Source organism: Alternaria dauci, chromosome 9, assembly GCF_042100115.1.
Source record: "Alternaria dauci strain A2016 chromosome 9, whole genome shotgun sequence".
Lineage (NCBI taxonomy): Eukaryota > Fungi > Ascomycota > Dothideomycetes > Pleosporales > Pleosporaceae > Alternaria > Alternaria dauci.
The window spans coordinates 1,989,978-2,015,661 of record NC_091280.1 but is presented as its reverse complement, the minus strand read 5'-3'; the positions used below and the strand labels follow the sequence as shown (position 1 = coordinate 2,015,661).

Below are 25,684 nucleotides of genomic sequence, written 5' to 3'. Positions count from 1 at the left end.
CTCGCAACAGGACTAAAGCCGCTTGCTCCCCAAGAGACACTGAGGTCTATCGGAATGATAGCAGCGACCATCAGCCATTTCCGCGCTTTCGACCAGTTCCGCGGGTCGTCCGGGTCGTTGGGTTCGAATGTTATGACTTTGGTTGGGGAGCCCTGCAGTAGAGGCTCGCTCTCCCTCTGAGAAGAACTCATCACTGCGCAAAGGTTAGTGTATCTCTGTTTCCTCCCGCTGCGAAGCTTGGATGTGTAATGTATGTTTTGACGCGTGTCGTTGTTGAAGCAGGTGACAGCTCGGCAGGTTCATTTAGTCCGATAATGACGTAATTGAAGCTAGTCATCAGAACAATCATAACGACTGCTATATTCTTCAACAACTAATCTCACTCCTAGACATTACAATAACTACAGTCTCGCACAGATTTAAAGATTCAAACTCTTTCTATTTCTGGACTCTTCATTATCACGCCTTCTCTTTGTTATCATTCGTTCTCCAGACACGATGATTATATTTCCGAACAGATAGGCCTTGGGAGCGCGCAGGAGCGTCGAAGGAGACTACATATCCGTATAGATGGAAGGAGCACAACACGGCTTCTACACAGGATGAATACATCCTATGCCGGGTGATCGCGCATACGAGGGCTGATCCCTGCGCTAGCCCTGGAGGTGTGGCGTAGCATGCGGCGCAACTATCAAAGAGGGCTAGAACTCGGAACATACTCAACCTACTGTATACATCGTGGTAAGCCACTCGCCGGAAGCCCGTGATAGCTCGCTTGGAATTGCAATGAATCAATGTGGTGCAGAATAACAAGGCCGTAGCGGCAAGAAGCACGTACCGTCATGACTCGCCTGACTGGGAGGCTATTCATGGGCACCGCCTGCAAACCACGCCCCCCAAAGATCCTTTACACCCTCAAAGGAAGCCACAACCACTCACAATAGAATGTCTCGTAGGGCCTGCTTTCACAAACACGTTTGGGAAGGTACGAGAGAACATGTGGGCCATTTACCCTTCTAGCAGACCCTGTCCTCGGTTGCTTTCCCACCGAAGGGCCGATTAGCGTGCCGTCCCCATAGCACTCTCTCCTCCTTTACCCCGGATTATGGCTAGGATCAACGCGCTTGGCTTCAGTTAATTTTCCCGTGTACCTGGATACGAAGCGTATAAAAATGGGGAGGCAAGTACTTCTCAGGGCAAGCAGTACTCGTTGGCGCCTTCCATCTACAACATGCGCTCTACCGTAGCGACCGCAGCGGCGCTTTTGCTGCCTTCGACATCCTGGGCTTTCCTGAACGCGAGGCAAAACAACCAGAGTCTGACCATCGCCAATGATCGGCTCGTCGCGTCGGTGAGCAAGACAAGAGGATATGTCAATGTCTTGACTCTTGACGGCCAGAATCTCCTCGGGACGGAAAACGGCAACACTGGAGTTGGTCCATATCTCGACTGCTACTGCACTCCAAGTGGCTTCTGGACACCCGGTCGTGGAAGCAATGTTCAGTACCAGCTGTTCAGTGGCAATGATTCTACTGGTACCCCATATGGTGGTATCAGCATGGGCGAGACCTACGCTCCAACTGGGCAGAGATTGGAGCAATACTGGTTCCTGAGAGAAGGGGAGACGGGTCTGCACACCTTCAGTCGTGTGGTGTACAACAACAAGACCACTCCCTTCTTGCGCAACCTACAAGAGTTCCGCACAATGTTCAGACCCAACCACGAACCGGCATTCTTCACACACTTCGTTACCAACGAGAAGTTTGCTGCGCCTCGCCCAGATACAGAGGGCCAGGTTACCGTTCAGGATGCTACGTGGTATCTACCCAAGAAAGATAGTCCCTACGTCGAGGGTGTGGGAGACTACTTCACCAAGTATACTTTCCAAGACACGTGGCGCGACCACAAGGCTCACGGTATGTACGCCGACGGTACCGGTAACGCCAACGGCTCGACTTACGGCGCATGGCTTGTACATAACACCATCGAGACCTACTACAACGGCCCCGTTCATTCCGATCTCGTTGTCGACGGCATCGTGTACAACTACATGGTTTCCAACCACCACGGAGTCCAAACACCCAACATCACCGATGGCTTTGATCGTACGTTTGGACCCCAGTACTTCCACTTCAACTCCGGCGGTTCGCTCGAAGAGCTCCGAGAGGACGCAGAGCAGTACGGTCTCCGTCCAGAGTGGAACGCCGAGTTCTACGATTCCATCGCAAAACACGTACCGAACCTCGTCCCAACATCCGGCCGTGGCACCTTGAATGCAAAGATCAGCCTGCCCGCCGGAGCCAAGAACCCCATCGCCATCCTCACAGAAAGCGGCCACAACTTTCAAGACAACGTCTTCGACGACAAAGCATACCAATACTGGGAGGACATATCACCTGATGGTGAGGTAACCATTCCCCGCGTAAAAGCAGGAAACTATCGTCTTACCGTCTACGCCGACGGCATCTTTGGCGACTATTACCAAGACGACGTCTCCGTCTCCGCTGGAGAAGAAACCACCGTATCAGCGACATGGATCCCCGAGTCTGCAGGCAAAGAACTCTTCCGCATCGGCACCCCCGACAAATCGTCCGGTGAATACCGCCACGGCTACGCTCAATCGCCCACGAACCCTCTCCTCACAGAGGAATACCGTCTCTACTGGGGCGCGTTCGATTTCGTCGACGAGTTCCCCGAGGGCGTGACGTACAAAGTCGGTCGCGACGACGAGTCTCAGGCACTCAACTACGTCCACTGGGCTGTCTATGGTGGCAAGGCCAACTACGAGCGCCCGGTACCTGTACCTGATCATCCGTACAACTGGACTATTTTGTTCGATGCGCAGGCCAAGGAGTTGAGCAACAAGACTACTGCTACGTTTACTGTGCAGCTTGCTGGTGCAAAGACGGCGGCAGGGAACACGGATATCTTTAATGCGAGTGAGCCGTACTCGAATCTACCTCTTACTGTAAATGTCAACGGCGACGACCTTGAGCCATGGATCATTCCGTAAGTTTCCCTGGTCCGTCATACCTTGCTTTGTGTTTTGCTAATCGAGATGACAGATACAACCAATCCTCGTCCTGCGCTGTCCGCTCCGCAGTCATCTGCTACAATCTCGCGCACAAGTTCCTTTTCCCGACTTCCTTGCTAAAGGACGGTGAGAACAGTTTGATACTTAGCTTGCCGTACAACGGGACGAACTTTGAGAGCGCGTTGTTGCCCGAGTCGGTATACGTACAGTATGATGCGATGAGATTGGAGGTGAAGTAGCTAGTCCAGTAGACAGGAAGAAATGTATCATGATTATGATGTGTTCTAGAAGCTCAGCAAGAAAACAACTCCATGGTATGCACCGCTAAATGTACACGTTCTGTTTCTCTTCTTGGTCGTCGCCCTCAGACTACCATTAAGCAACTTCCTCGACCATCCTTCCACTGAATGGCTTCTGATTCCCCTTCTGCATGTTCCCAGCGAATACACTGCCAACGGGAGCCTGGAGCCACTCATCAGGAATAGCAAGCTGGGTCCCCTTGGCGTTCTGGATGTAGCGTGTGAAGAGTGGGTTTGCGCGCTCAGGCTCGTGTTCCACCTCCTCTCCGTCTTCGTCCACACTCATCATGGATTTGCGGCCGCGTTTCGGGGGCTGTTTCTTGAGGAGACGATTGATGGTGTCGAGCTAGAGATGGAGATTAGCAGCTGTTAATTCAAACAATGCAGACAAATGGACACACCTTTTCCTCCTCGTTCCTCTTCTCGCTGAGGTTCTTCCTTCGCCTTGCCATTTCTGCCCTTCGCATGGCGTGTTCTTCAGCTGTAAGGTGTTTCTTCTTCTGTGCCTCGTTGGAGAGTGCCAGGAGCGCGCCGTCGCCATCTTCGTTGATGAGGGCGCGTTGTCGCTTCGTCATCTTGGTGACATCAGGCGTCTGGTCGCGGCTGGCATCTTCGTCGCTGTCCATGTCCTCGTCCATATCTGCGCCGGGTGTGACGCCCATGTCGTCGTCTTCTTCGCCCTCGGCGTCCTCGTCTTCGCCTTCTGCGTCTTCTTCGTCGAGATCGGAGTCGGGATCGCTGAGGTCGTCGTCGTCATCGTCGTCGTCCATGGCCATTTCCTTGGCCTCGACCTTGTCTTGTGCTTTTGTGAGTTTTATCGCTGGCGCTGGCTGGACGGGGATGCCTCTGTTCGCGTTGACCGTGATCCGGGGCGCTGGTGTGTCCTCCATGTCGTCGTCTTCGTCCCCTTCGGCGTCCATGTCCTCGTCCTCGTCGCCCTCGGCGTCTACCTCGTTCTCATCCGAGTCGTCGTCGACGTCCATGGCATCGACTTCCTCGGCGTCATCGTCGTCGTCATCGTCTTCTTCTTCGTCGTCGTCGTCGTCGCTGTCAATTTCCTGCACCACACGACTGCTCCGCGAGGCGCGTTTGCCCGCGACTATGTTGTTCCTGCTGACGCCTGCCTTTGGCGCCGCCCCGCCGGTGGCTTGTCTGATCTTGTTGGGCGATGACTTGACGGTGAGGTGTATCGACTGGCGCGTCTCTTCGGGCGAGGAGCGCTGTATGACGGCCGCAGCAGGCGACTGGTTCGCAGTCCCGCGGCGTGGGCGAGTCGACGAGGCGGTAGGGGTGGCACTGGAGGGTGTTAGGGGAGCTGGAGCTGGAGGTGCGCGCGACCGCAGGCGAGGCATGGTGGCAGCGGCGTATGGGGAGAGGTGAGCAGGACGGGCAGAAGCGGGAAGAGGCAGATGGGAAGGATGGCGACGGCGTCAGATGGCCCGTTCGAATCTCCGTACCGCTGACGTCGCGCAGGGATGTGCAGGCGGGTGGCACAAAGGTGGTGGTGGTAGTGCAAGAGTGGTGGTGGTTCAGAGAGGGTCTTCTGGGGCAGCCATTGCTCTTTGGGACTGCTGCACTCGACGCGCTGCCCTTGGCGATGGGGTGCAAGTCATTCGCTCGCCTTGTCAGCCACATACCTGGTGCTGTTTCCTCTCGCGTCCCATCCGTCGCCCTCGGACTCGTCATATTCGGTGCTTATACGTCGCATCCGTTTGGCCGCGCGATCTGCCATGTTTATGATTGGCACAGGGTATTGGCTAGTTGGATGTTATTCCAATTGGTAGGTGCGACGGTTTTACGCGTGTTGGTCTTCGGCCATGTCCCAACCTTCAGATGGAGACTCGCCGGGATCTTCCCCAGGTGTCTGAAAGAGGCTAGCGCACAACACGCTCTTGCCCTATCACATCATATCACTACCAGCATAGTGCATCAAGGAGATTCATATTTCGTATGGTGTCACCATCAACAGAGTTCATTAGATGGAAATACTACCTCGATCGGCTACCTAAATCGACAGCTCCCAGTTCAACCCCACACAGCCTTGATAGTCTCCTCAAGGCCCTCCTTGGGCACACCCAGCTTCTCGTTCCACAGACCCGACGGTGACAAGTCACCTAGCTGATGCTCCTTGGCAAATGTGACGCCCTGGAGCAGGTACGGGATACCGCTAAAGTCTCCCGACTGGAACTTGGCAAGCCCTTGCTCAATGTGCTCCTTCGCGCTGACCTTGTTGACGGTCCACTTCGCACCCGTGACCTTCTCTGCCACAGCCAATATCTCCTTCTGTGTCGTCTGGAATCCACTAACGTACACGTATTGGTTCTTGGTCAGATCTGCGTGCTCGAGTGCCTTAACAGTCGTAAGGCCAATCTGGTGGAGGTTGGTTGCCGAAAAGACGGCTTCACCATCGTCAAAGAGGGTTGCCGTCTTGGAAGCGCCGTCAAAGCCCAGGAAAGAAACCCTGAGGCCCCAGTCGAAGAAGGGACCAGTGATGATGCTGGTCCAGCTAATCTCCTTCTCCTTGCTCTTGAGGTAGTTGACTGTGTTGAGCTTGGCCTCGAACACGGGCACGATATCGCAAGTGCGCTTGTCAGGCGTGTTGCTGCCGTACTCTGAGGGAATGAAGCGCTTCACTCCCGCTGCGATGGAAGCATCGATCAACTTGTTTTGGTCTCCCACTGCCGTACCACCGACGAGTGAGACAACGGCATCCTGGCCCTGGAGCGCCTCCTTTAGGCTGTCATGCGAATCATAGTCTGCGCGGAACACTTTGACACCTGTGGGGAAGGTAGACTTGGACCCTTGGCGGGAAAGGACGGATGTGTTGAAAGAGGACTCTTTGAGGAAAGCATTCAAGATGGAGGGACCAAGGTTACCACCCGCCTATTGTTGTTAGTTAATGCTTTCATGAGCAGTTGGAGAGGGATGCCTACTCCAATGATGATGACGTTCTTGATAGACATGACGTTGGAGTGTTGGTGGTTGTGCGTGAGTAGATGCAATGTGTTGCCTTACTGTAAAGTGTGCAGTGAGTTGGAGAAGTAAATATTGTTGGGCTGATGGTCCGCTTTAACGATAACGACAACTTCTTATATATGTCGCGACGAGGTCGTGATTATGCAGACCGATGGTGTAGGTATAGGGCCCCACATCCTCAGGTCCTCACTTTCCGCGGTGCTTTCAAACCCTCAGCTCCTAACCGCTGTACCTTAGTAATGCGCGCGTAGACTAGTGGAGTACTTGGAGCTTGTTTTCGACAAGGCACCCTTGCTTGTGATGGCCGGTACTTAGGTGGTGGGCTGAGGAGATTCAAATGCCGTGATGCGTTGCTCTCTAGAACATTCTCTGGACGGCAGGCGCAGCACATTCCAGGCCCGTGTCATAAGCTTGTGGCACCGCAGTAGCACCGAGGTTATCACATCACTGAAACCTGCTTGAGACGAGAAGAGGATAAAGTTGGGTGTGCTTAGCATATCGCGCGGAAACACACCGTCGTGCCAAGACGCTAACTACCCAGGTAGGCTCAGTAATCTACATTGTTCATCTCAGCTTTGGAATGCTTTGTGTCTTCGCACCACCTCGATCACATCACGAAGAAGAACAGGTGTGTATGGAGACTGCTTACGCTACAGTACCAACTCCCCTGCAATATGGCTCCATACCACATTCACAGCCCAACAGCTCAGAGCGACCGCGAGGTCAGTCTTCGTCATCGAGACTCATTCGGTTCTCAATGAGGCCCCATCGCTCCAGCTGCATGAGCAGCTCCAAGGGATCTTCCGCGCTCCAAGCGCTGATCTCCCACTCCGTACGATTTCGCCCGAACCTAGAATGTTGATGTACGAAGTCAGTGTATGTCTCACGCGCAGTTCGTACATGGAAGTTCTTACCCTTTGTCGTATACCCAAGGTATCTTCTCAATGGTCCACACAATGGTCCGTTGCGATGCGTTCAGTCGTCTAATGTACTCTCTGAGCTTCATCACCGCGTCCTCGGTCCCCTTGCGCCGAACGCTGTTCAGGGATGCGATCATGTACATGCCTGGACATTTCGTGTTGAGCCGCATGCTCGTATGCATCCGGTCAATGCTCGTTATGATGGACAGGTACAAGTCTTTGCTGAGACCGAGCACGTCCATCTCAGGCGTGTGTGGAGGATAGATTGGATGTCGAAATCCGAATCGCAGGATTCGGAGTCTCGATCCGTGTTCTGCTGTCTTGCGGCACTCTAGTTTCCTGTTGTGATCGTACTTGGCTCTATTTATGGCAATAGGGAACCGGTCCTTCCAAGTCCGATCATCGCGCACCATCTTATCGACAATGTTTCGGTTCAGTGTAGCATCGGCGTACTTGATTCTCTTGTTTACAAACGGATCCCTTTCTTTCTCGATCAAGTACTCTCCGTAGGTGCTACACTGTGTTCCGGAATTGATACTTGCTCTCATCCAAGCCCGAAAGTAAGGATCAACACCATACCGATCGATGCTGGCACTCAGAATCGATCGCTTGTGTGTCGGAATAGCGTCAGGGCAAAGAGGATAAGGTTTGGAACGGTCCCGGTTCTGTGCTCCACGCTGATAATCAGGGTTGCCTACATGGTCTGTCGTCGTTGTCGTCGCAGACATGGCTTGCCGCTCGAGTGTCGGTCGTTGTGGTTCTTGTTCGCACCTCGCAAAGGAAAAAACATCGATAAACGACAGGCGCTGTCCCGTACGGGGATCGGGCTTGCCTTTTGGTGTAGAGTCTAGTGCCGTCTGCAAGGTTTGGTCATGGTTGACATGTAGGATCTGGATGTGTGCCTCTGAAAGACGAGAAGGCGCGAACAGCGAGAACGACTGCACGCAAACCAGTACTGATACGCCCCTGGATTGGAAATTCCACGTTATCTCTTCGAGTAACTTGTTGAGTGCGACGGCTTCTTGTCTATTCTTCCTCAGCTGTTCGGTCGTGTCCCAAAAGTTCTTAGTCGTGCCAGTCACAGGACTGATTCCACTGGTGTTGTTGTCTTCGCCAGCCTCTGCCAAAGGTGTCGATACCGGGCTCGTTTCACTTTTCTTTCGCTTCTTTTCCTTCCTGATTTGGTCCAAAAAGTGCCAGAGCGCAGTGATCAGTCGGCAGTAGTCTGCATAAGTAACGCCATGATCTGCCAGTGCAGTGGTGTATTCCGTAGGTTCGCAAAGACGAAAAGATGTTACAAAATGCGCCCGTGGCAGAGCACATTGCTGACGGTCGCAGACCCCAGGGAATACAATCCCACTTTCGTCGACGAAGCGATTCTCAGGCTGTTCGGGGGGTAGACGAAAGTCGCTTGTCTGTACGGAAACTCTGCGAATAGACTGCATTCTCGAGGGTTTCATGCTGATTGATGATTTCAGGAGACTTGTTACAGCTCGGTTCTGCTCATCAGTCGTACGGTAGTTGTCTGAGGTATCGATACTGGGCGAAACTGCAGGAAAGGCCGAACTGGCCCTCGGAAGTGAAGACATCGACTGTATTGGCGAGTCTCCAACGGCGCTATCTGAACACTGCTTCTCAGACATCTGCGTATAAAGCGCACGATGTAGGATTGGCGAGATCGCCTCGTTGGCAATGCCAGCTGACTTTTTATTCGAAATGCACCCTGCTACGATCTCAAATCCTAGATTTGTGGTCTCCAAAGATATCGGATTGGAGAGACTGCGAGTTATGACAGGACTGGCATTCTTATTCGACCCATTTCTTCTGGTTCCTTCTGTCATTTCGCCTCCTGTACCCGCCGTATATTCCAGCGTCGGTCGCTGAGCCATATTGGAAGAATTAGAGTCATTTGTCTTCTTGCTTTGGGTGTTTCTGGGCGACGTTATTGTACCGAAAATCGCTTGAGTCGGTTGTATAAGAACAAGGTGAGGTTGCAAGCCGTCACAACTATCAATTTCGAACGGCTCACCGCTAATATACAAGGGTGGACGAGAATAGTGCTTTGCTGGGCGCGCGATGTTTGCCAACTGCTAAGTCTACATGTGCGATAGCTCGGCAGGACTGTGCCTCCTGCGCCTCCTGCGCCTCAATTAGTCCTGATAGATGTAGATGCTCTAGATCCACAGAGATGCCTCGGCTGGACTGGGGCAGGGGCGTACGATGGAAACAAAGAGATCAGCAAGGGATGCGCACTGGCATGCGTCTGGAGCTACTACTTAGGGCAAGCCGTCCAACGCACAATGCCATCCAACTACCTAGGTACCAACCCATAATTACGGGAACCTGCTAATGATGCGGTCGATACGGTGACGCTCCGCGGATCTAGTTTCGGAAGCTGCGATACGGATCTGGTTTACAATGAAAGGAACTCGACGATATTGGTGGGAGTCATCGGCACATTCCTGTCATGTAGGATCTGACGTGGCCACCATTGTTGCCGGCTTGCATAGTTATTGCATGGTCTGTAAGAGTTATCTCCGGCTCTAGATGTAAGATTCTCCGTCAATGGCGTAGCGACTCGATATGGCAAACGCTTAAAACCGCCGCTGGCCTACCAAGACAGCTTTTTTTGAGCGTGACGTCAACAGGTCTGCTTTTGTCTCATTCACGCTCTCTTACTACACCCAAAAACTCAATGCTGGAAACTGAAAGCTGTGAGTCTTCTCCGAGGTGAAGGTGAAGGTGAAGGTAAAGGTTAAACAGGGTACACACTTTTCTCGCCCTACTCTCAGTACAGTTCAATACCGTAAGTCATTTTCCTCTTTGACACTTATCCAAACTTCCAAAGCGATAGCTACAACAACGAAACAAAACGCGTGCCCGACACCGTGAGCTCTAGGACTTGCGTACCGATCAACATGGAGTAATCCTGTCCCGTGATTCAGAAATCTGCTAGCTATTACTGACGCATATAGTCCGAGCGATGATATCATCCAGCTCATAGTCGAGGGAGGCATTTACGGTGCAGACTGTCTCAACGTTCACGACGGTATCCTTTGCTACAGCTCGAAGTTCTTTCAAAACGCTTTGAAACCAGGATGGACCAATATGAACGCAGAATCACGTACCATTGATCTGTCTAATTATCCAGTGGGAACTGTCAGCGACTACATTAAATGGCTGTACACCAACAAGATATCAATCGACCTGCGCCTCGAAGCAGCCGAGGACGACGACGAAGAGAGAGCTGAACAAATAGAGGAAATCTTTATCGCGCTTGCACGAGCGTACGTCTTTGGAGGAAAAATCATCGACGCGAGGTACAAGAATGCAGTGTTACAGAAACTGTTCAAGGCACAAAAGATACTGGATTGGCACATGGGATCGGAGAGCGTCGAGATCATTTATGAGGGCACTCCTCCAGAATCTCCACTTCGTCGCTTAGTCGCTGATGTTGTTGCGTGTAAAGCGTGCGATGATGCAGACGAAGGCACTGGCAGGATGCAATTCTTCGATGACTATCCAAGAGAAGCTCTGGTTGATGCATTGAAAGCCGTGGCGAGGGTACGCACTTCAACATCTGGTTACCCTGGCGTCGAGTCATACCTTGAGAAATGGTAATATCTGGGCCGTCCTCCTTAAGAGACTGTCTAAGGTGCGTCCCTAAGTGAAGAGACATACCATGTCCCGAGACAGTTTGACGGTTCGGGCCTTCGGCGCCTCTATTGCGAGAATTTATAGAGCTGATATTCACATGCGGTGTTAATGAACTAATTCTTCTTTAGACTAACAGGCTCCGATGAGTATCTATGAAGTGCTGGTCGTGCTGTCGATCGTTTCACCGACGCCGTCGGAAGACCCTCCAGCGATAACCCCCTGTCTACTCGCGATTTGGACATTTTCTCTGAACACTGAAGGCCTTAGGTGGAAGAGCGGTTAACGAAAACCATGTTACTAGGTTTTAAAGTTCACTTAATTAAAGGTAGGAGTAAGCTCGCCGAAAGTCCCGAAGAGCGGGAGAGGAGAACCCTGCGGCGAGACCCAAGCTGGCGGGACCTGCCATGCATTAGCGCATCCACTAGCTACTTAGTAATCGACTGTTATGAATCATACGCTATGCCTACTCTGCATTGGCCTCGAAATAGATGTGGCGCATGCTGACAGCTTTCCAGGAGCATCTTCCACTGTACAATATGCAGAGGACCGTGACCCGTGTCCTTCTGTGCGCTAACTGAAAGATGTTTATTGTGCGCCTGAAAATGCTTGCTTAGAGCGTGAGCAACGCTATTCGGACCCTGAGACAGTGATGCCTTCCTGATATTGATGAGCACCTGCATCGAGCAGCGTCTTGACTACCTGCTCGTGGCCTCTAGCTGAAGCTGCGTAGAGTGCGTTGCCGTAGCGTCCACCCTGCGCGTTAACCTTGGCGCCCTTATCAAGCAGCATCTTGACTATCTGCTCGTGGCCTCCGTACGAAGCTGCCTGCAGTGCGTTGCCGAACTCTCCACCCTGCGCGTTGACGTCGGCGCCCGCGTTGAGCAGCATCGTAACCACCTCCTCGTGGCCAACTGAAGCTATCTGCAGTGCGTTGCCGAACTGTCCACCCTGCGCGTTGACCTCGGCGCCCGCGTCGAGAAGCATCTTGACCACCTGCTTGTGGCCTTTAAATGAAGCTATCTGCAGTGCGTTGCCGAAGTGTCCACCCTGCGCGTTGACCTCGGCGCCCTTGTCGAGCAGCATCTTGATCACCTGCTCGTCGCCTTTAAATAAAGCTGCCTGCAGTGCGTTGCCGAGGTGTCCACCCTGCGCGTTCACGTCGGCGCCCTTGTCGAGCAGCATCTTGACCACCTGCTTGTGGCCTCCGCATGAAGCTGCCTGCAGTGCGTTGCCGAAGTGTCCACCCTGCGCGTTGACCTTGGCGCCCGCGTCGTGCAGCATCTTGACTACCTGCTCGTGACCTCTCTCTGAAGCTGCCTGAAGTGCGTTGCCGAAGTGTCCACCCTGCGCGTTGACATCGGCGCCCTTGCCGAGCAGCGTCTTGACAACCTGCTCGTGGCCTCCAGCTGAAGCTGCCTGCAGTGCGTTCCCATACTTTCCACCCTGCGCGTTGACCTCAGCGCTCTTGTCAAGCAACAGTCTTGTAATTGTGCTTAAGCCTAATAGTGCTGCGTAGTAAAGCGGCAGAGGTATGCTATCGAGACTTTTTTCTAGATTTGGCTCCTGCCACGGGCTGTCTGGATCATGCAACCGGATCCAGTTGAGATATCCAGGTTCTTCTCTGGCCATTAAATCCATCGTTAGCTGACTGGCTTGTTCCATCTTGTCTCCTGTCTTTCGAAGATGGCTGCTCCAGAACTTGGCTGTGTACCTTGCAAGTGCGGATGCCTTAAGAGTCTCTTCTAATAGTGATTGCTGGAGCTGGATTAGGTACTTCACAGAGCCTCTCGTTATCGCATTGTGACATTCAGCCTCTTGCATGCTGTACTGCTTTGCTGACCCTTGCCTGATCCTGTCTGACACAAGGTACTCCTGCACTGAGTAGTGTGCCAGAGCAACGATCCGTTGAGCAGACCCTGATCTTCTGTCCACTTCGTTCGTTGTGATAGTGACTAGACTAGAGCAGATGTTTAGCGCTTCTAGCGGGTCTTCTAGCACCTCGTCACGGTCGAACACTGGGTCGCGCGCCACGTCGATGGCGACGACTTCGGCGACCTCTTCGACGGACAGCGGCCGCGCAGAGAACGTCAGCCACTGCAGGATTCGCATCGCATACTCAGCATATTCCTCGCTTATCGCGGTAAGAATGCGGTCGTATGTCTGGTCTAGCGTCCGGGGCAGACTAGCAAGAGATTTGCGCAGCTTCGCTCGATTGCAACACTTTCCTAGTGTGTCTAGCTGGCATACAGCCCACCGGAACCTACGCTATCGTCAGCTCTAGCTTAGCAGAGAACTGAATCAAAACACTTACATCCCGCGAGCTCCGCCCATTAGCGCGGCCTCAATCTCCTGCCTGACGACGGCATCCTTGTTCCATTTCGCCAAGCCCTTGTCGACACGCAGCCTTTGTTGGATGTATCGCTGTATGTCTTGGTCCACCACGTCCCTTTGAAGACATACAGCGTCCTCCTCCCTAATGTATTCCTCTAAGGAGCGCTCGATATCCCGCTCTTTCCGGCTAGTCATGAGCAGATGCAGATTGTCAAGCTGCCACTCAGCCACTGCTTCGAGCATGTCCATCAGCTCCGAGCGCTGCGCACACTCATCTAGAGCATCAAGAACAACGTACACGTGCGTGAACTCTTGCGCCGCTTCCTTTGTTACTTGTAAAAACGCATGCGACGATGGCTTTCGTTGCCCGTTCTCGCAAGATGAGAACAACGCATCAACGCCCTTAGGTATCACGACCGACCGCTGCACAAGCTGGCAGAGCAGCGAGCGGAGCATAAGCTCTGAGTCCTGTTTCTGTGTATCGTTGAAGTCGAAGTAGAAGTACGCCGTCACCATGTTTGTGTCATCATGGCAGTATTGCAGCAGATTCTCAACAACAGTAGAGCTCAGGATCGTCTTTCCACATCCTGGGATCCCGTACAGCCACAGCCGCGACGCTGCTCTTTTCTTCCAGTCTGTGAACTTTGCACTTTCTAGCAGCCAGAGACCTGTCTTAGCCTGCCGCTGCTTGTGCGCTTTGTGGTAGTTGGTGGACGGATCAGGCGCCGAAAGCCAGCTGCAAATCTTGCCAAGCCTCTCTTCTTGGTCGTGACTGCGGCCTTTGTGCTTCAGAATAACCGCACTTCTAAGCCGATCGCGTGCGTTTTCTCTGCCTTCGCCATATATCAGCGGTAGATGGATGTCAAATATGCCGAACAGGCAATATGCTCCATCTTCATCGCGTGTCGTCTGGCGATCTTCTGCCCAAGAGAACCGCTCAGCTACGCTAAACTCAGACACTTGCTTCCCTAACAGAGCTTCGCTAGGTATCCCTGTAATCTCACTGATAGTGTCTTTGAGGGACTGCTTGTCCCCTAGCAGCTCTCCCTCTTTCGAAAAGAACTCGACAGAGCGGGGAGCCAGTAGTTCCTGAAGCGTCCAGCCTCGGTTGAACCACCTGCTCTTCCTGAACGCTGCCTTCCATCTTCTGCGCAAACTGCCATTCCCTTCTAATGAGTTGTTCTCGACGTCCGAAAGCAAGACATAGCACTTCTCCGCTTTCTGATACCAGCAGAACATGGAGTTGATCGCTTCTTGAAGCTCTTGGCTGTTCGTCTTGTCGATGCAGCAGGTGTCAACCCAGAAGTATTTCAGACCGTCCCGCTCAGCCTGTTGCGCGCAGAAGCGAATCTTCTGGTATCCCTCTTTGCGTGGTGTGTCGACGTCTACTGCGTTGTCTAGATCTTTTAGATCGGCAAATGTCACCTCCTGCCCCTCCTTCCAAGTGTGCGACAGGATCGCGTATGGGGGAATCCTGTCTCCGATCAGGTACTCAGTCCACCCAAGTCTCCCATCGCCTGTAGTGTATAGCAGTCGCATCGGGCTGTGTGTTTGTCCGTATGCGCGAGCGGTGGGAGGAAGTCTTGGAGCCTCAAAGCAGGCTGACGGAATCGACGGCGCACGGCAGCTGGCTCGCGCAGGGCATGGAGATCGTAGTTATCAGGGCTGTTTCGAGTGCTAAGTGATGGTTTGCTAAGGTAGAGGTGAGCACGACTGCCCTCCTCGTTGTTGGGGCAGGCTGCATCTCCAACACCTACATAGGGCAGGAGGCGCAGCCCGCACGCGCCGTGACGTGAGGCTGGCTGGGCACGGCTGAAAACGCATGATCGCGCGACAGCCAGCGTGCTGCAAGCCGAGAAGCAGTTCTTGCCTGTGAACGCGACCTGATAGTGTAGAAAGCATAAGTTATGGATCGTCGTTTCCTGTAAGAGGATTTCACGATGCCTGTGCAGCGCGTGCTAGTTCGTGCAAGGACACACTGGCCACAGGGACTCTGTGCCGCCAACCATCCTGGGGCTCAAAACGCAGCGCAGCGACAACAGCGTCAAAAACAACCCAGAACATCTTAAGCGACGCATTTGTCTGACGCCAGCAAGCAGCTTTAACGCGGAAAACGAAATGCTATTAATGTGCAGCATGCTGTAAACCATGTTTACGCAACCTCCGCCTACCCAATCGCGACTCCCCTATCCTCAAGCCTGCCACCCTTAGTTATTCAATGCCAGCATACTGCCTTATCTGTCTCAAGTCTGCGACATACACTGTTAGCTCCCCTAAGACGCGTCAAGTAATCGTAAAGCCAACATGCTAAAAGGACGTACAGTAAGGCCTCTTGCCTCGGCTACGGCAACGTTCAATAAGAGACACAAGAACCGCGCAAATAGCCACCACAAGGCATAGCAATAGACAAATTAGACGACGCCACAGCGGCGTCACGACAATAAGAACCTTACAGTAGCACATACAATTATTGATCTTAAGAAGCACAGCAGAACAATCGGCTTTCCGCTAGCGTACCAAGAGGCTCCGCTACAAGATCACGACAGCCGTCCTACCCAGGCTATCACAAGCTTGATCTCATGTCCTAATCCACTAACTTAGTACATCCGCGCCACTGGGGCCCTCCATAGGGCAGGTGCAGTCTCAATCCCCACCACAGCTACAATAGTCGACGTTGTTGCTAGCGTTACCGCTGGTTCCGGCTCTTCGGTCACCCGCCTCGCCTTCGTCTTTAGCTCCGCTGTATCATGCTCTACCGCAGCACTCTTACGCTTTCTGCCTCGCCTCCCTTTACCTTTCGCCTTCTAAGCAGCGTCTTTCTCAGCACGCTTCTCTCGTGCTTCCACAAGCTCCTCGTAGCCCATCACCTTAGCTTTACCTAGCACTAGCGACGTAGTCGACCGTCGCACCTTAGCTTCGCTATTAACTGTCAGCAAGAACCGAATGTGTTTTTTATAGAGGGCCCCTTCTGCGAGAGACAGCTGCGCGGCTTTAGCTAACTTATACAGGTGTCTCTGCAGGTTTCGTTTGCTTGTCTCGTCGAGAGCACTAGCATCCTGCTCAATAATCAGATTTCGAAGCGACGCAAGGCCCTCTGCTAACACCAGTGTGACAGGTGTTTGTGGAACTTCGTTCTCACAGCAAGCCTCAACATTCACCTCGTCAGCTTTCGGGATCATCAGATCAGCGAGAGGTTTTGGCATGCTCCTAAGCACCCTATCTGGGTTGAACGGAAACAGACCACTTGCAGCAAAGCCAGCTATAATATTCTTAGAAGTAAAGGCCTTCTCCCTTACAGGGCTATAGAGGGAAGTAAAGTGCTCTTTACCAATAGTGTTTACGCCTCCCCGCTCTAGGCGCTCGACTTACTCGCGATAGGCTGCCTTAAGAGGAGAAAACACTGCGACGTCGCAAGGCTGCAACTTGTAAGAAGTGTAAGAGGGGAGACAGCAAAGGAGGATATTGTTCGCAAAGCAAAACTCCAGCACTTCCAGCGTCTCATGCGTTCTAAAGCCATCGCAGATCAGCACTCGCGGCTTACCTCTAGCTCGCTCCTTAGTCACAGGGTCAAATATACGCTGAAGCCATTGCAGGCTAATGTAAGAGTCTGTGTACCCAGTGTCGGAGCACGCGTACTGCCACCCAGGGGTGGGGAAGGTGGTCCAGTTGCTCCGGTGCGTGGCAGCTGGCCAGATAACCATAGGATCTAGATACCTACCATCACCACTGATGCACTCGATCGCGGTGACTAATGTGCGTTTGACACGTGCACCTCTATAGTCTCGCATGTCATCCTTACCTACCAAGACTTTGACCGTACCTAGCATAGATAGCATGACGCCAGTCTCGTCCATGTTGTATACATTCTCCTTAGAGATAGCTGGGTCTTTTAGCACCCTTCCGATCACTTCAAACCAGTGTGTTATCTTCCAGTAAGTGTTCTTCTCGTGACGGCTCCAGTCCAGCGCCTTGACTCTTCTCGCTTGTGTCTCTGGATGGCGTTTCTCAAAACCCCGAGTCCAGTTCTTGCCAGGCGGCTTCAGCGGATGGTCGGCTTCGGATCGCTGGCGGGTGACGCAGAAAGCTAGGAAGCGTATGTACTTGATGCGCACAGGCTGGCCTAGATCAGACAACTGTAGGAGAAAACGGACGAGAGCGTCCTCCTCGTACGGAGCGAGGTACTGTTGGCTTTGGGCCTTTTCTTCGATCGAGCGACGACCCCGCGCGCGATGGTGGAGGGTCGTATGAGGGACTCCGCTACGATCTGCACGAGCACGGTATGAGTCGGATAAGCTAGGAGGAACGGGTTGCGCTAGAGCACGGCTGGCCTTGTCCATCGTGGCGGACTTGTTCGCGATGGGAAAAGAAGGACGGGGAACGTCCAGACAAACTCCAAACAGGGAACAGAGCAGCCTTATGCACAACCGCTGTGTACGCGCGTGGCCGTAGATGCTTCCAGAAAGCCAGCAGCATGCGCCGCATCTATTTTAAGAGGCATACGCGACTGGCATAGCGCTGTATTCTTTACGATAAGTTACAGCAGGCGATGAGAACGCTAATGCAGGCTCATGCATGCTAAGCGATGTTAGCGTATCCCGCCAGCTCGGGCTCGTTCCCTAAGATCTCCTGCTTCGCACTACGGGGCTGCCGGCATGCTCGCTCTCACATCGGAGCGATCTCACGAGCCTGGGAAGTCGATCTTCCTACGTCGCGCTCTCCGCACAATCCACCGAGCGCTTCAGTGGTCCCTAAGGTCACTGATAGACAGGGGGGTATCGCTATCGAGCTGATTAACGACGGCAACGAAACGATCGATATCACAGCCGACATAGCAGCAATCCATATCGGGCGCTAATGTGCTTGAAGAGCAACAGCCTTACAATTATAGTAGACTGATAGCAGCTTTACAAGCCCGCAAATGGGAGGCGCCGAAGCTCCGAATTGCCAACCTGTCTCGCGACATAGTGTGTCTCCTCACTTAGGGACGCACCTTAAGGTTCTGGGGTCGGAGGAAGGAACATAGGTTTTCGGCAACTTCTTACAGAGAACAATGAATCACCGTTATATCGAAAAAGTTAAACACTATACCAAATTTGCTTTCTAATCGACCTGCTCAATGCTCTTCTACCGCTCATTAGGCAACACACCCCACTTATCATAGAACCTTCTCCTCCCTTCATCACACAATACATCGTTCGCCTGATTAATCTCGGCCATCTTCTCAGTAGCTTCCTTTGCGTCCAGCTCAGTACAGCGATCAGGATGCCACCTCAGACTTAGAGCACGATGCGCTTTTCTGATCTCAGCTGCCGTGGCATTTCGGGTGACACCAAGGACGATGTATAGATCTCTGGTTGGTTCGCTGCCTTCTGGTCGTGGTGGGACAGGGCGTTCGGGTGATGACGGTCGGGTGTCAGAGTGCGAGGGAGGTACCCGGGACCGGGGGGAGTCAGAAGGACCAGCACCAGAGCGAGAAGAGTGCCCAGGGTCGGCAGTATGCGTATCGTAGGCTGAAGTTGGCTGACGATCTTCGGTGGTGTAGTAGGGCTTACGAATTTTCGTAGTGTAGTGAGACTCACGGAGTGGATCAGTACGAGGTCGAGCAGCCCTATCATGGCTTTCGGTGTATTTCCAAGATCGCATGGTGGATTTCGGGCCGTTGTTACGTGAGTCAAAGGGAGAAGGGATATATTCTGGAGCGCGAAGACCCGGCTTACTCCAATTCTGCCCATGCTGCTCCCGCATATCCGCAAAGAAGCTGGGGGAGCCGTCTATCTTCGTCTCAGAAATCCCGCGTCTATTTCTATCCATTGAGTCCAATAAATCTTCGATATGCCTATACAAATCATCCTCATACGGCGAAGGATTTGAGAAGTACCGAGGTCGTGATTTACTGTGTTGAAATGCTTCCTCTAAATATGCTGTATTGGCTAAAGACTTGCTTGCGTTGTGGATTTTTCTGATGTATGTGAGGCTGTGTTCTGAGGCTTCGCTAATGGTGTAGCCTTCTCTGCGGCAGCAGATGTAGTAGTTTTCTCGAAGCTGCTCCTCTTCTGCTGATGTGGCCATAGTGACAGAGTAAAAGACTAGTCTCTAGAAAGAAAGTCGCACTAGGTAATTCAAACAACAAGGCGGGGAAGTTTGAGTCAATGTGTGAACATCTAACAGTCGGGCTAGCCTGGTCGCTTTTGTGTGTTGTGGCGCATTGTGAGGATCAATGCTGCTTCACACGACGACATTCTCGTGGGCGGTTCGAATGATCATTGTAGTCACACTTGACTTGACTTAGTGCATAGTTGAGGTTAAGGGGCTTATCGCTCGATGTATCAGCTTTTGCACCATCCTTCGGTAGTGGTATGGCTGTTCTGCACGCACTGTATACACATATCGTACATGCGTCAACTTCTCCTCACATAGGGACGGGCGTCAAATGACCATCCTTATCGTACTTCGCCTTGAAGAACGTATAACTCAACGTGACCGTCTCAATGCCCTTCATACTGGGATCCTTTGTAAACTCGGGATCAATATAGAAGAAGACCGGCATATCCACCGTTTCCCCGGCGTTCAGCCTCTGTTCCTCGAAGCAGAAACACTGGATCTTGCTAAAATATGGGGCGACCTGCCCAGGTGTGACGGAGTAGGTGGCTACACCAATAATGTCTTCTGGCGACTTGTTGGTCGCAGTATAGAAAGCGAGTGCGGTTTCGCCAGGCAGGACTCGGACTTCTCGTTGCTGTGGAACGAATTTCCAGGGCAGGACGTCGGACACGGAGCCGTTGAACGTTATTCGGATGCGTGGATGGTGTTCCACGGGCTTAAGACGTTCGGAGGGATCGACGGACTGGTCGCCGCCATGGGCTGCCGACTTTATAGGCTGGCCTCCCCATCCAGTCTCCTGGCAAATCTAGGAAGCGTGTTAGATTGAGGGTTGTAGGCGAGACAATGATCTAATGCCGCACCATCTTGTAAAACGGCACTGAGCCATAGCTTAGCGCTGTAAAGCCTATTATTACACTGAAGACATAGTTCCTGAACGACGGTCAGCAGTTGAGCTCTTATCTGACGAAGATATGCACATACATGACCGTCCGGTTCTTCATCTTATATTGCGCATGCATCTGGTCCATTCTTGGCACGGTACCATGCTGCCGCGCAGGTTTCGTGGTATTCAACCATCTCTGTGCGGTAAAGGCCGGGCTGCGAGCGCGCGGTATCCTAGCGATGGAGCGAGAGCATGCCAGGCAAGTCCAGGAGCCTAGTGACCGTGAAGGTAATTGTCGGAGTGGCGATGCGACAGACATGGTGTGTTGCCAGAGTCAATGTTCCAATTGATGAAACCTCGGTGGAGTGATGAGCAATGGACCCCGAAGTTGGCCGCGGGATTTAGCCCGATTGGGAACGCGTCTTGGAGCGCAAAAGTCACCACCCGGACGCGAACGTCATCTTCGACACTCTCAACGCAAACATATTTACTGCCAAAATCCTTCTTTTCACTACACATTAGACAGCCGCGACACTCACGTGTAAAGAAACGATGGCTGAAGTCTTCTGCGGCGTCTGCAACGCAGAGCCTAAGAAGTACAAGTGCCCGACTTGCGCGATCCCATAGTACGACACCATCCGTAGCCTCTCAACATGGACAATTCTAATTGCGAATAGCTGCTCACTCTCATGTTTCAAGACACACAAAACAACGCATTCCGACACTACGGACGTCACACCGAAACCAGCAGAACCGACTCTTCCACAACCACCGCCGCCCGCCCCGATACCACGCTATCTCAAGCAGCGCACCGATTTTTCCGTGCTGGCCACAAATCCGAAATTCCAAACACTACTCAAGACTCATCCGGTGTTACTAGCTTCCCTCCAACGCGTCTACGCTAAGACCATAAAACCAGATCCTGAAGATGAGAGGCGGCGGCGCATGCTGGAACGGAACGCTTTCCGAGGCCGGGGTACACGGGGACGAGGTAGAGGAGGAAGAGGTGGTTGGAATAGGTCAGAAGAGACACAAGAGAGGTGGACTCAGAAGAAGGGGGATAAGGATGCGATGGCCGAGTTGAAAGGGATAAGAGATGGGCAGGGAAAAGAGGGAGAACAAGATGCCATGGCTGAGTTTGTTGGGTTGGTTGAAGAGTTGTTTGGGCAGCATGAGAAGGATCCGATGGAAGAGGTATGATGGCTGGGCTGTAGCACCAGCATCTCGCGACATTACACGGACGAGGCAGGCTATACCAACGGCCAAGGTGCATAACGGAGCCCACTGGCGAAATGTGTCTTCGATTACAAGCTTAATACCACGAACATTCTTCCCACAGCTTAAGACCCGAACAAAGCCTGGTATCGATACGTTGGATTAAAACCAAGAGTCTCTTTGACAGAAGAGCCCTTCTATATATCCGGGAGCTAGCAGGTATACTTGATCTCCAATTCCACCTTTGGCACGCCCTCGAAATCCTCAGGAACCACATACGAAATGTTGTAAAACAAATGGTTCCTCAGCGCCGTGCCATACGTCACGTTCTGCTTCACCAGCCCATCAGCCTCAACCGCAATCTCTACGCACGGCAGATCCTCAAAGCCCGTTATCCGTCTCCCAGTCCCCAATGTCCAACTAGGCGGCACGTTCGACAGCGCAAACGTGAAGATGTCGCTTCCGTCTTGCGTGCGATTAGGGTAGCTGACCGATAGGTGGTTCGGCGAGGCGACGGCGTGGATCGACGATGCGGATGGATAGAGGGCGAAGAAAGTGTTAAGCGGATAAGGCTTATGCTCCTTGTCTCCCGCCCAGTGAACGAGCGCAGGAACGAATTGATCCCCTCTGTTTTCGTCCTCATCCAGTTGCTGTCCACCAATCATCAACTCTTTGCTAATCCAACTCGTCGCAATCCTCGCCGGACCTCCATCAAGATCGTCGTAAACCGTTCGATTCAGCCATCTCGGCTCTCCCAAAAAGTCCCTTGTCGTAAACGTCTCTTCCACACCCTCAGGTAGTAGTGGCTTAACCTCGTCAAGGACAAGTGCCATAGCGGCCCCCTGGGCAACATCGTACAGCAAATCACCCTCCATCTTTTTCGGCTGCGTTGTCCTGTCTCTTCCCCAGAGCCCCCACAGAACCAACGACAATACCGAAGAGTGCTGCGTAATATCCCTCGTATAAGCCCTATCATACGGGCCCACTACATTACCCAAGTACCCATTATAATGATCCGCCAAATCAGCCATCATCCTAGGCAAGATATAGCGAGCAGTCGCCGTCATACTAGAGTTGATAGCCCCATATTTTATCTGCGCTCCTAGGGCCCACACATCGATACCGTAATACGTTGGTGCATTATATTCGCTCAAAGTCTCGGCCCCTTCTCTTCGGAAAAGCTCCAAGATCTGTCTTCCCTGGTCTTCGGCAAAGGAAATGAACGTGCTATTCTGCCTCCGCATACCAATGTACTCGCAGAGCAGAGCGCGCATCATAGCCGGATTCGTGTACCCAATCGTGAGGTTATCGTCTTCAGTAGGGTAAGATCCATTTCTCCGCATACTACCCACAGCCGCGATTTCGAGGCTATCCTCGATCGAAGTGATGAGTGGGGCGGAGAGCAAGTGTGGGAATTCAGAGAGGATTTGGATGAGTTGGGTGCCGATGAAGTCGCGCCAGTTGGGATCATACGTCGTGTATATCTTCGGCGGGTACAAGCCAGAATCTGGAGTTGGATCGGGCTGGTCCGGGGATAGTTTGTATGTTCCGTACCATGGAGCGTTGAAATCGTCTACCATTTGACAAGCCAGTCTGCAATTGCATCGTTAGCCTCTCTTTTTGCTCTTCTTCTCCCTGCACACGTTTATACTCTACGTACATGTTCCTGATGGCGGCTTCTGCATGCTTCAAGTCGTCTCCTTGGTTCCGATGTAGCAATCCAGCTACATACCACGCGGTGAAGCGAACAGACCATGGTCCTTTGTCGGAGTATTGAATAAAGTTGTAGGATGCATCGTAGCGGTTATCTTGGACGTGCATGGACCAGTCGAAGAGATCTTGGGCATCTGAATAGCAATTGTAAGTGAAAAGAGTCGAGTTGCCGAGTATGAGGGCTTTGTTGAACGTACTTGGAGATAGTGCGGCATTGATGTGCTTTGTTGCTGCAGCACTTGCCTGCGCGACGAAGCATGCTGCTACGAAACCCACTGCCTTCATCTTGGTTTCTGTATGATCCAGACGCACGTACGAGGTCCATCGTCACATTTATTTAAATACTTGCTTGTTTGATTGCACGCCCAGACGGATGACTGTATCCGCAAACAAGTACCTCCGCATCGTGAGCGACGATCTACCCCAGACTTTGAGTCTTCGGCACAGTGGCCGCCGAAAGGTAACTTTGTGTGTTCTAGTGAAGCTTGGAAGGATCAAGTAGCTGCATCGTAGTGTGAATTCAAGTTGCTGCTAGTGACGCAACCGGAAATATTTATCGGTTATATTCCCCTGTGTGACTAGGCATCCGAGGCTATTACTGAACACAACTCTTGGAAACGGCTTTTTCAAGGAAACGCCTACCGCGGAAGGGAATTTAGTCTCTTAATGCTAACAGTAGGTCACCATGCCATGGATCCCACCTCTTCCGTCTTTCAACTGTAAATCATGTAAAACGGTTATACCGTTTCGATATATCTTCTGACTTCCCAGTCTGTCACAGCCTCATCCCATAGCCTGATCTCATGCTGTCTAGTTCCACCAAAGTGATCCACAAACTGGTCGCCGAAAACTTCCCTTGCGACGCTCTCTTTCCTCATGAATCGCTCGGTCGCTTCTTTCAAGCTCTTCGCCAGTCGTTCACCCTTGTCTGCCTCTCCACCAACGTCTTCGCCCTTGCCCAGGGGTGGTATGCCAATCTCCATCTTCTTCTCGATACCTCGCCAGCCCAGGGCTAGAATTGCAGCAAGAACAAAGTGTGGGTTTGTGTCTGCGCCTGGTACACGGACCTCGAAGCGTGTGGCCTTGCCGGATGAGGTAGGGGGAGAGATAAGACGGATGGAAGCAGCGCGGTGCTCAAGACCCCAGGATACGGTGACGGGTGCCCAGAAGTTTTCTACCAACCGTTTGTAGCTGTTGACGTTTGGTGCTAGGATAGGCATGATATCTGGGAGACCGTCGATCAATCCTGCTAGGAAATGTCGGCCAAGGTCTGACAGGTAGCGAATGTCTGAGTATGGCGCGTTCTTGTCCTCTTCACCTCGGTAGAACAGATTCTTGCCCTCTTTGTCCACGATGGAGACATGCATGTGCCCACTGTTTCCAGGGAGACCCTCGCGGGGCTTAGCCATGAAGCACGGTGTTATGCCGAATTTGGAACCGAGAGACTTGACGACCAGCTTGAACAGCGAGGCTTTGTCCGCCATTGCCTGGATTTCACCAAATTCGAGAGCCTGCATTGTGTCAGTCGAGCTTGGGCGTTCCAACTAGTCTGATATGCCTACCGCTTCAAAGACACCCGGCCCAGATTCTGTATGCCATCCTTCAATTCCACAGCCGAACTGGGCGCATGTGTTGAAGATGCCGTAGTAGTATTCTTGGTTGTGGACGGGTCGCGTGATGCTGTATCCGAACATGCCCTCGGTAAGACTTGGAAGCGAGTTTACAGGGTTCTCGCGCAAGAAGACGGCGGTGCTCGACGTGTTTTTCTCTGAGCCATCGTGGCTCTGGGGAGCGCGGAATTGGTAGAACTCGTACTCGGCTACACAATCACAAATCAGCTTCATTTACGACGCGCAGCACCCGCTCTTGTGTTGGCAAGGGACTCACCTCCAGCCATGGCACCATATCCATTCTCCTTCAGCTTATCGACAGCACGTTTCAACAGGCTTCTTGGACATGCGCTAATGGTCTCTTTGGTGTCTGGGTCGTGGAAGCTGATGAGGAAGAAGGGTATGTTGTCCTCCCAAGGTATCCTCCTGAACGAGGTCAGGTCTGGTATGGCGAGCAGGTCGCGGTACCCGTTCTCCTTGTTTGAGATGGCCAGTTCCTTGAAGTAGGTCTGGTCATGCATGTCCCATCCGAAGATGACGCTGCAGAAGCCGAAGCCCTCGTTGGCTATGCCGAGAAACTTCTTCTTGGCCATGAGCTTTCCACGCAACACGCCATCGACATCGATGCCCGCGACTTTGACCGCGATGTCATTTTTCAGCAGTTCGGGCAGTTGTTCGGCCGTCAGCGTAGAGGCATCGAATTCGGTGGCCATGGTGGTGAATGAGGGCTGTGGGAGGGCCGTACGCTGTTGAAGATTACGATTACAGGCGAACGAGTGTCGTGCAGAGGGACGAGTATGGCGGCGCAATCAGGGCTGAGGCAGATATCGAGCTTAGTGGCTGTTGACGGTCGGGTGCGATAGAGCTTAGGTGGGCCAATGAGGGGCAATCGGAATGCGGGCTGCGACAGATGCATCCAACGACATCATAGCCTGCGTCCTGCA

At 52.6% G+C, this 25,684-nt stretch overlaps 10 protein-coding genes across 10 annotated transcripts; 3 read left to right on the top strand and 7 right to left on the bottom strand.

The window, feature by feature from the left end:
• Nucleotides 1-1,231: 1,231 nt before the first annotated feature.
• Nucleotides 1,232-3,273, top strand: ACET3X_009352 (uncharacterized protein; the record flags this gene model as incomplete). The annotated part of the gene is made up of 2 exons (XM_069455537.1): nucleotides 1,232-3,009; nucleotides 3,066-3,273. 2 exons carry the CDS (start codon nucleotides 1,232-1,234, stop codon nucleotides 3,271-3,273), a joined length of 1,986 nt encoding a protein of 661 aa, XP_069303429.1.
• Nucleotides 3,274-3,409: 136 nt separating this feature from the next.
• ACET3X_009351 (uncharacterized protein) lies at nucleotides 3,410-5,065 on the bottom strand (the record flags this gene model as incomplete). Its single annotated transcript, XM_069455536.1, has 3 exons — nucleotides 3,410-3,679; nucleotides 3,735-4,629; nucleotides 4,971-5,065. 3 exons carry the CDS (start codon nucleotides 5,063-5,065, stop codon nucleotides 3,410-3,412), a joined length of 1,260 nt encoding a protein of 419 aa, XP_069303428.1.
• Nucleotides 5,066-5,288: 223 nt separating this feature from the next.
• Nucleotides 5,289-6,416, bottom strand: ACET3X_009350 (uncharacterized protein). Its single transcript, XM_069455535.1, has 2 exons — nucleotides 6,267-6,416; nucleotides 5,289-6,216 (listed from the first exon to the last, which is right to left on the bottom strand). The coding sequence occupies exons 1-2, from the start codon at nucleotides 6,294-6,296 to the stop codon at nucleotides 5,359-5,361; spliced, it is 888 nt and encodes a 295-aa protein (XP_069303427.1). The 5' UTR covers nucleotides 6,297-6,416; the 3' UTR covers nucleotides 5,289-5,358.
• A 616-nt stretch (nucleotides 6,417-7,032) lies between these two features.
• ACET3X_009349 (uncharacterized protein) lies at nucleotides 7,033-7,957 on the bottom strand (the record flags this gene model as incomplete). The annotated part of the gene is made up of 2 exons (XM_069455533.1): nucleotides 7,033-7,159; nucleotides 7,224-7,957. 2 exons carry the CDS (start codon nucleotides 7,955-7,957, stop codon nucleotides 7,033-7,035), a joined length of 861 nt encoding a protein of 286 aa, XP_069303426.1.
• Nucleotides 7,958-10,147: 2,190 nt separating this feature from the next.
• Nucleotides 10,148-10,850, top strand: ACET3X_009348 (uncharacterized protein; the record flags this gene model as incomplete). The annotated part of the gene is made up of 2 exons (XM_069455532.1): nucleotides 10,148-10,152; nucleotides 10,205-10,850. The coding sequence occupies 2 exons, from the start codon at nucleotides 10,148-10,150 to the stop codon at nucleotides 10,848-10,850; spliced, it is 651 nt and encodes a 216-aa protein (XP_069303425.1).
• A 1,586-nt stretch (nucleotides 10,851-12,436) lies between these two features.
• ACET3X_009347 (uncharacterized protein) lies at nucleotides 12,437-14,756 on the bottom strand (the record flags this gene model as incomplete). The annotated part of the gene is made up of 3 exons (XM_069455531.1): nucleotides 12,437-12,449; nucleotides 12,598-13,146; nucleotides 13,198-14,756. 3 exons carry the CDS (start codon nucleotides 14,754-14,756, stop codon nucleotides 12,437-12,439), a joined length of 2,121 nt encoding a protein of 706 aa, XP_069303424.1.
• A 4,870-nt stretch (nucleotides 14,757-19,626) lies between these two features.
• ACET3X_009346 (uncharacterized protein) lies at nucleotides 19,627-20,347 on the bottom strand (the record flags this gene model as incomplete). The annotated part of the gene is made up of 3 exons (XM_069455530.1): nucleotides 19,627-20,124; nucleotides 20,180-20,249; nucleotides 20,301-20,347. 3 exons carry the CDS (start codon nucleotides 20,345-20,347, stop codon nucleotides 19,627-19,629), a joined length of 615 nt encoding a protein of 204 aa, XP_069303423.1.
• Nucleotides 20,348-20,754: 407 nt separating this feature from the next.
• Nucleotides 20,755-21,402, top strand: ACET3X_009345 (uncharacterized protein; the record flags this gene model as incomplete). The annotated part of the gene is made up of 2 exons (XM_069455529.1): nucleotides 20,755-20,828; nucleotides 20,880-21,402. The coding sequence occupies 2 exons, from the start codon at nucleotides 20,755-20,757 to the stop codon at nucleotides 21,400-21,402; spliced, it is 597 nt and encodes a 198-aa protein (XP_069303422.1).
• A 227-nt stretch (nucleotides 21,403-21,629) lies between these two features.
• ACET3X_009344 (uncharacterized protein) lies at nucleotides 21,630-23,415 on the bottom strand (the record flags this gene model as incomplete). Its single annotated transcript, XM_069455528.1, has 2 exons — nucleotides 21,630-23,010; nucleotides 23,078-23,415. The coding sequence occupies 2 exons, from the start codon at nucleotides 23,413-23,415 to the stop codon at nucleotides 21,630-21,632; spliced, it is 1,719 nt and encodes a 572-aa protein (XP_069303421.1).
• Nucleotides 23,416-23,688: 273 nt separating this feature from the next.
• ACET3X_009343 (uncharacterized protein) lies at nucleotides 23,689-25,583 on the bottom strand. Its single transcript, XM_069455527.1, has 3 exons — nucleotides 25,018-25,583; nucleotides 24,693-24,949; nucleotides 23,689-24,641 (listed from the first exon to the last, which is right to left on the bottom strand). The coding sequence occupies exons 1-3, from the start codon at nucleotides 25,451-25,453 to the stop codon at nucleotides 23,868-23,870; spliced, it is 1,467 nt and encodes a 488-aa protein (XP_069303420.1). The 5' UTR covers nucleotides 25,454-25,583; the 3' UTR covers nucleotides 23,689-23,867.
• Nucleotides 25,584-25,684: the final 101 nt, after the last annotated feature.

Excerpts from the sequence above, each read along its gene's own strand:
- ACET3X_009350 (XM_069455535.1), bottom strand. The coding sequence starts at position 6,296 with ATGTCTATCAAGAACGTCATCATCATTGGA. Across the intron at positions 6,217-6,266 it reads AGAACGTCATCATCATTGGA|GCGGGTGGTAACCTTGGTCC; the intron begins GTAGGCATCCCT and ends TAACAACAATAG.
- ACET3X_009343 (XM_069455527.1), bottom strand. The coding sequence starts at position 25,453 with ATGGCCACCGAATTCGATGCCTCTACGCTGACGGCCGAACAACTGCCC. Across the intron at positions 24,950-25,017 it reads ATATGGTGCCATGGCTGGAG|CCGAGTACGAGTTCTACCAA; the intron begins GTGAGTCCCTTG and ends GTGATTGTGTAG. Across the intron at positions 24,642-24,692 it reads GGCCGGGTGTCTTTGAAGCG|GCTCTCGAATTTGGTGAAAT; the intron begins GTAGGCATATCA and ends GACACAATGCAG.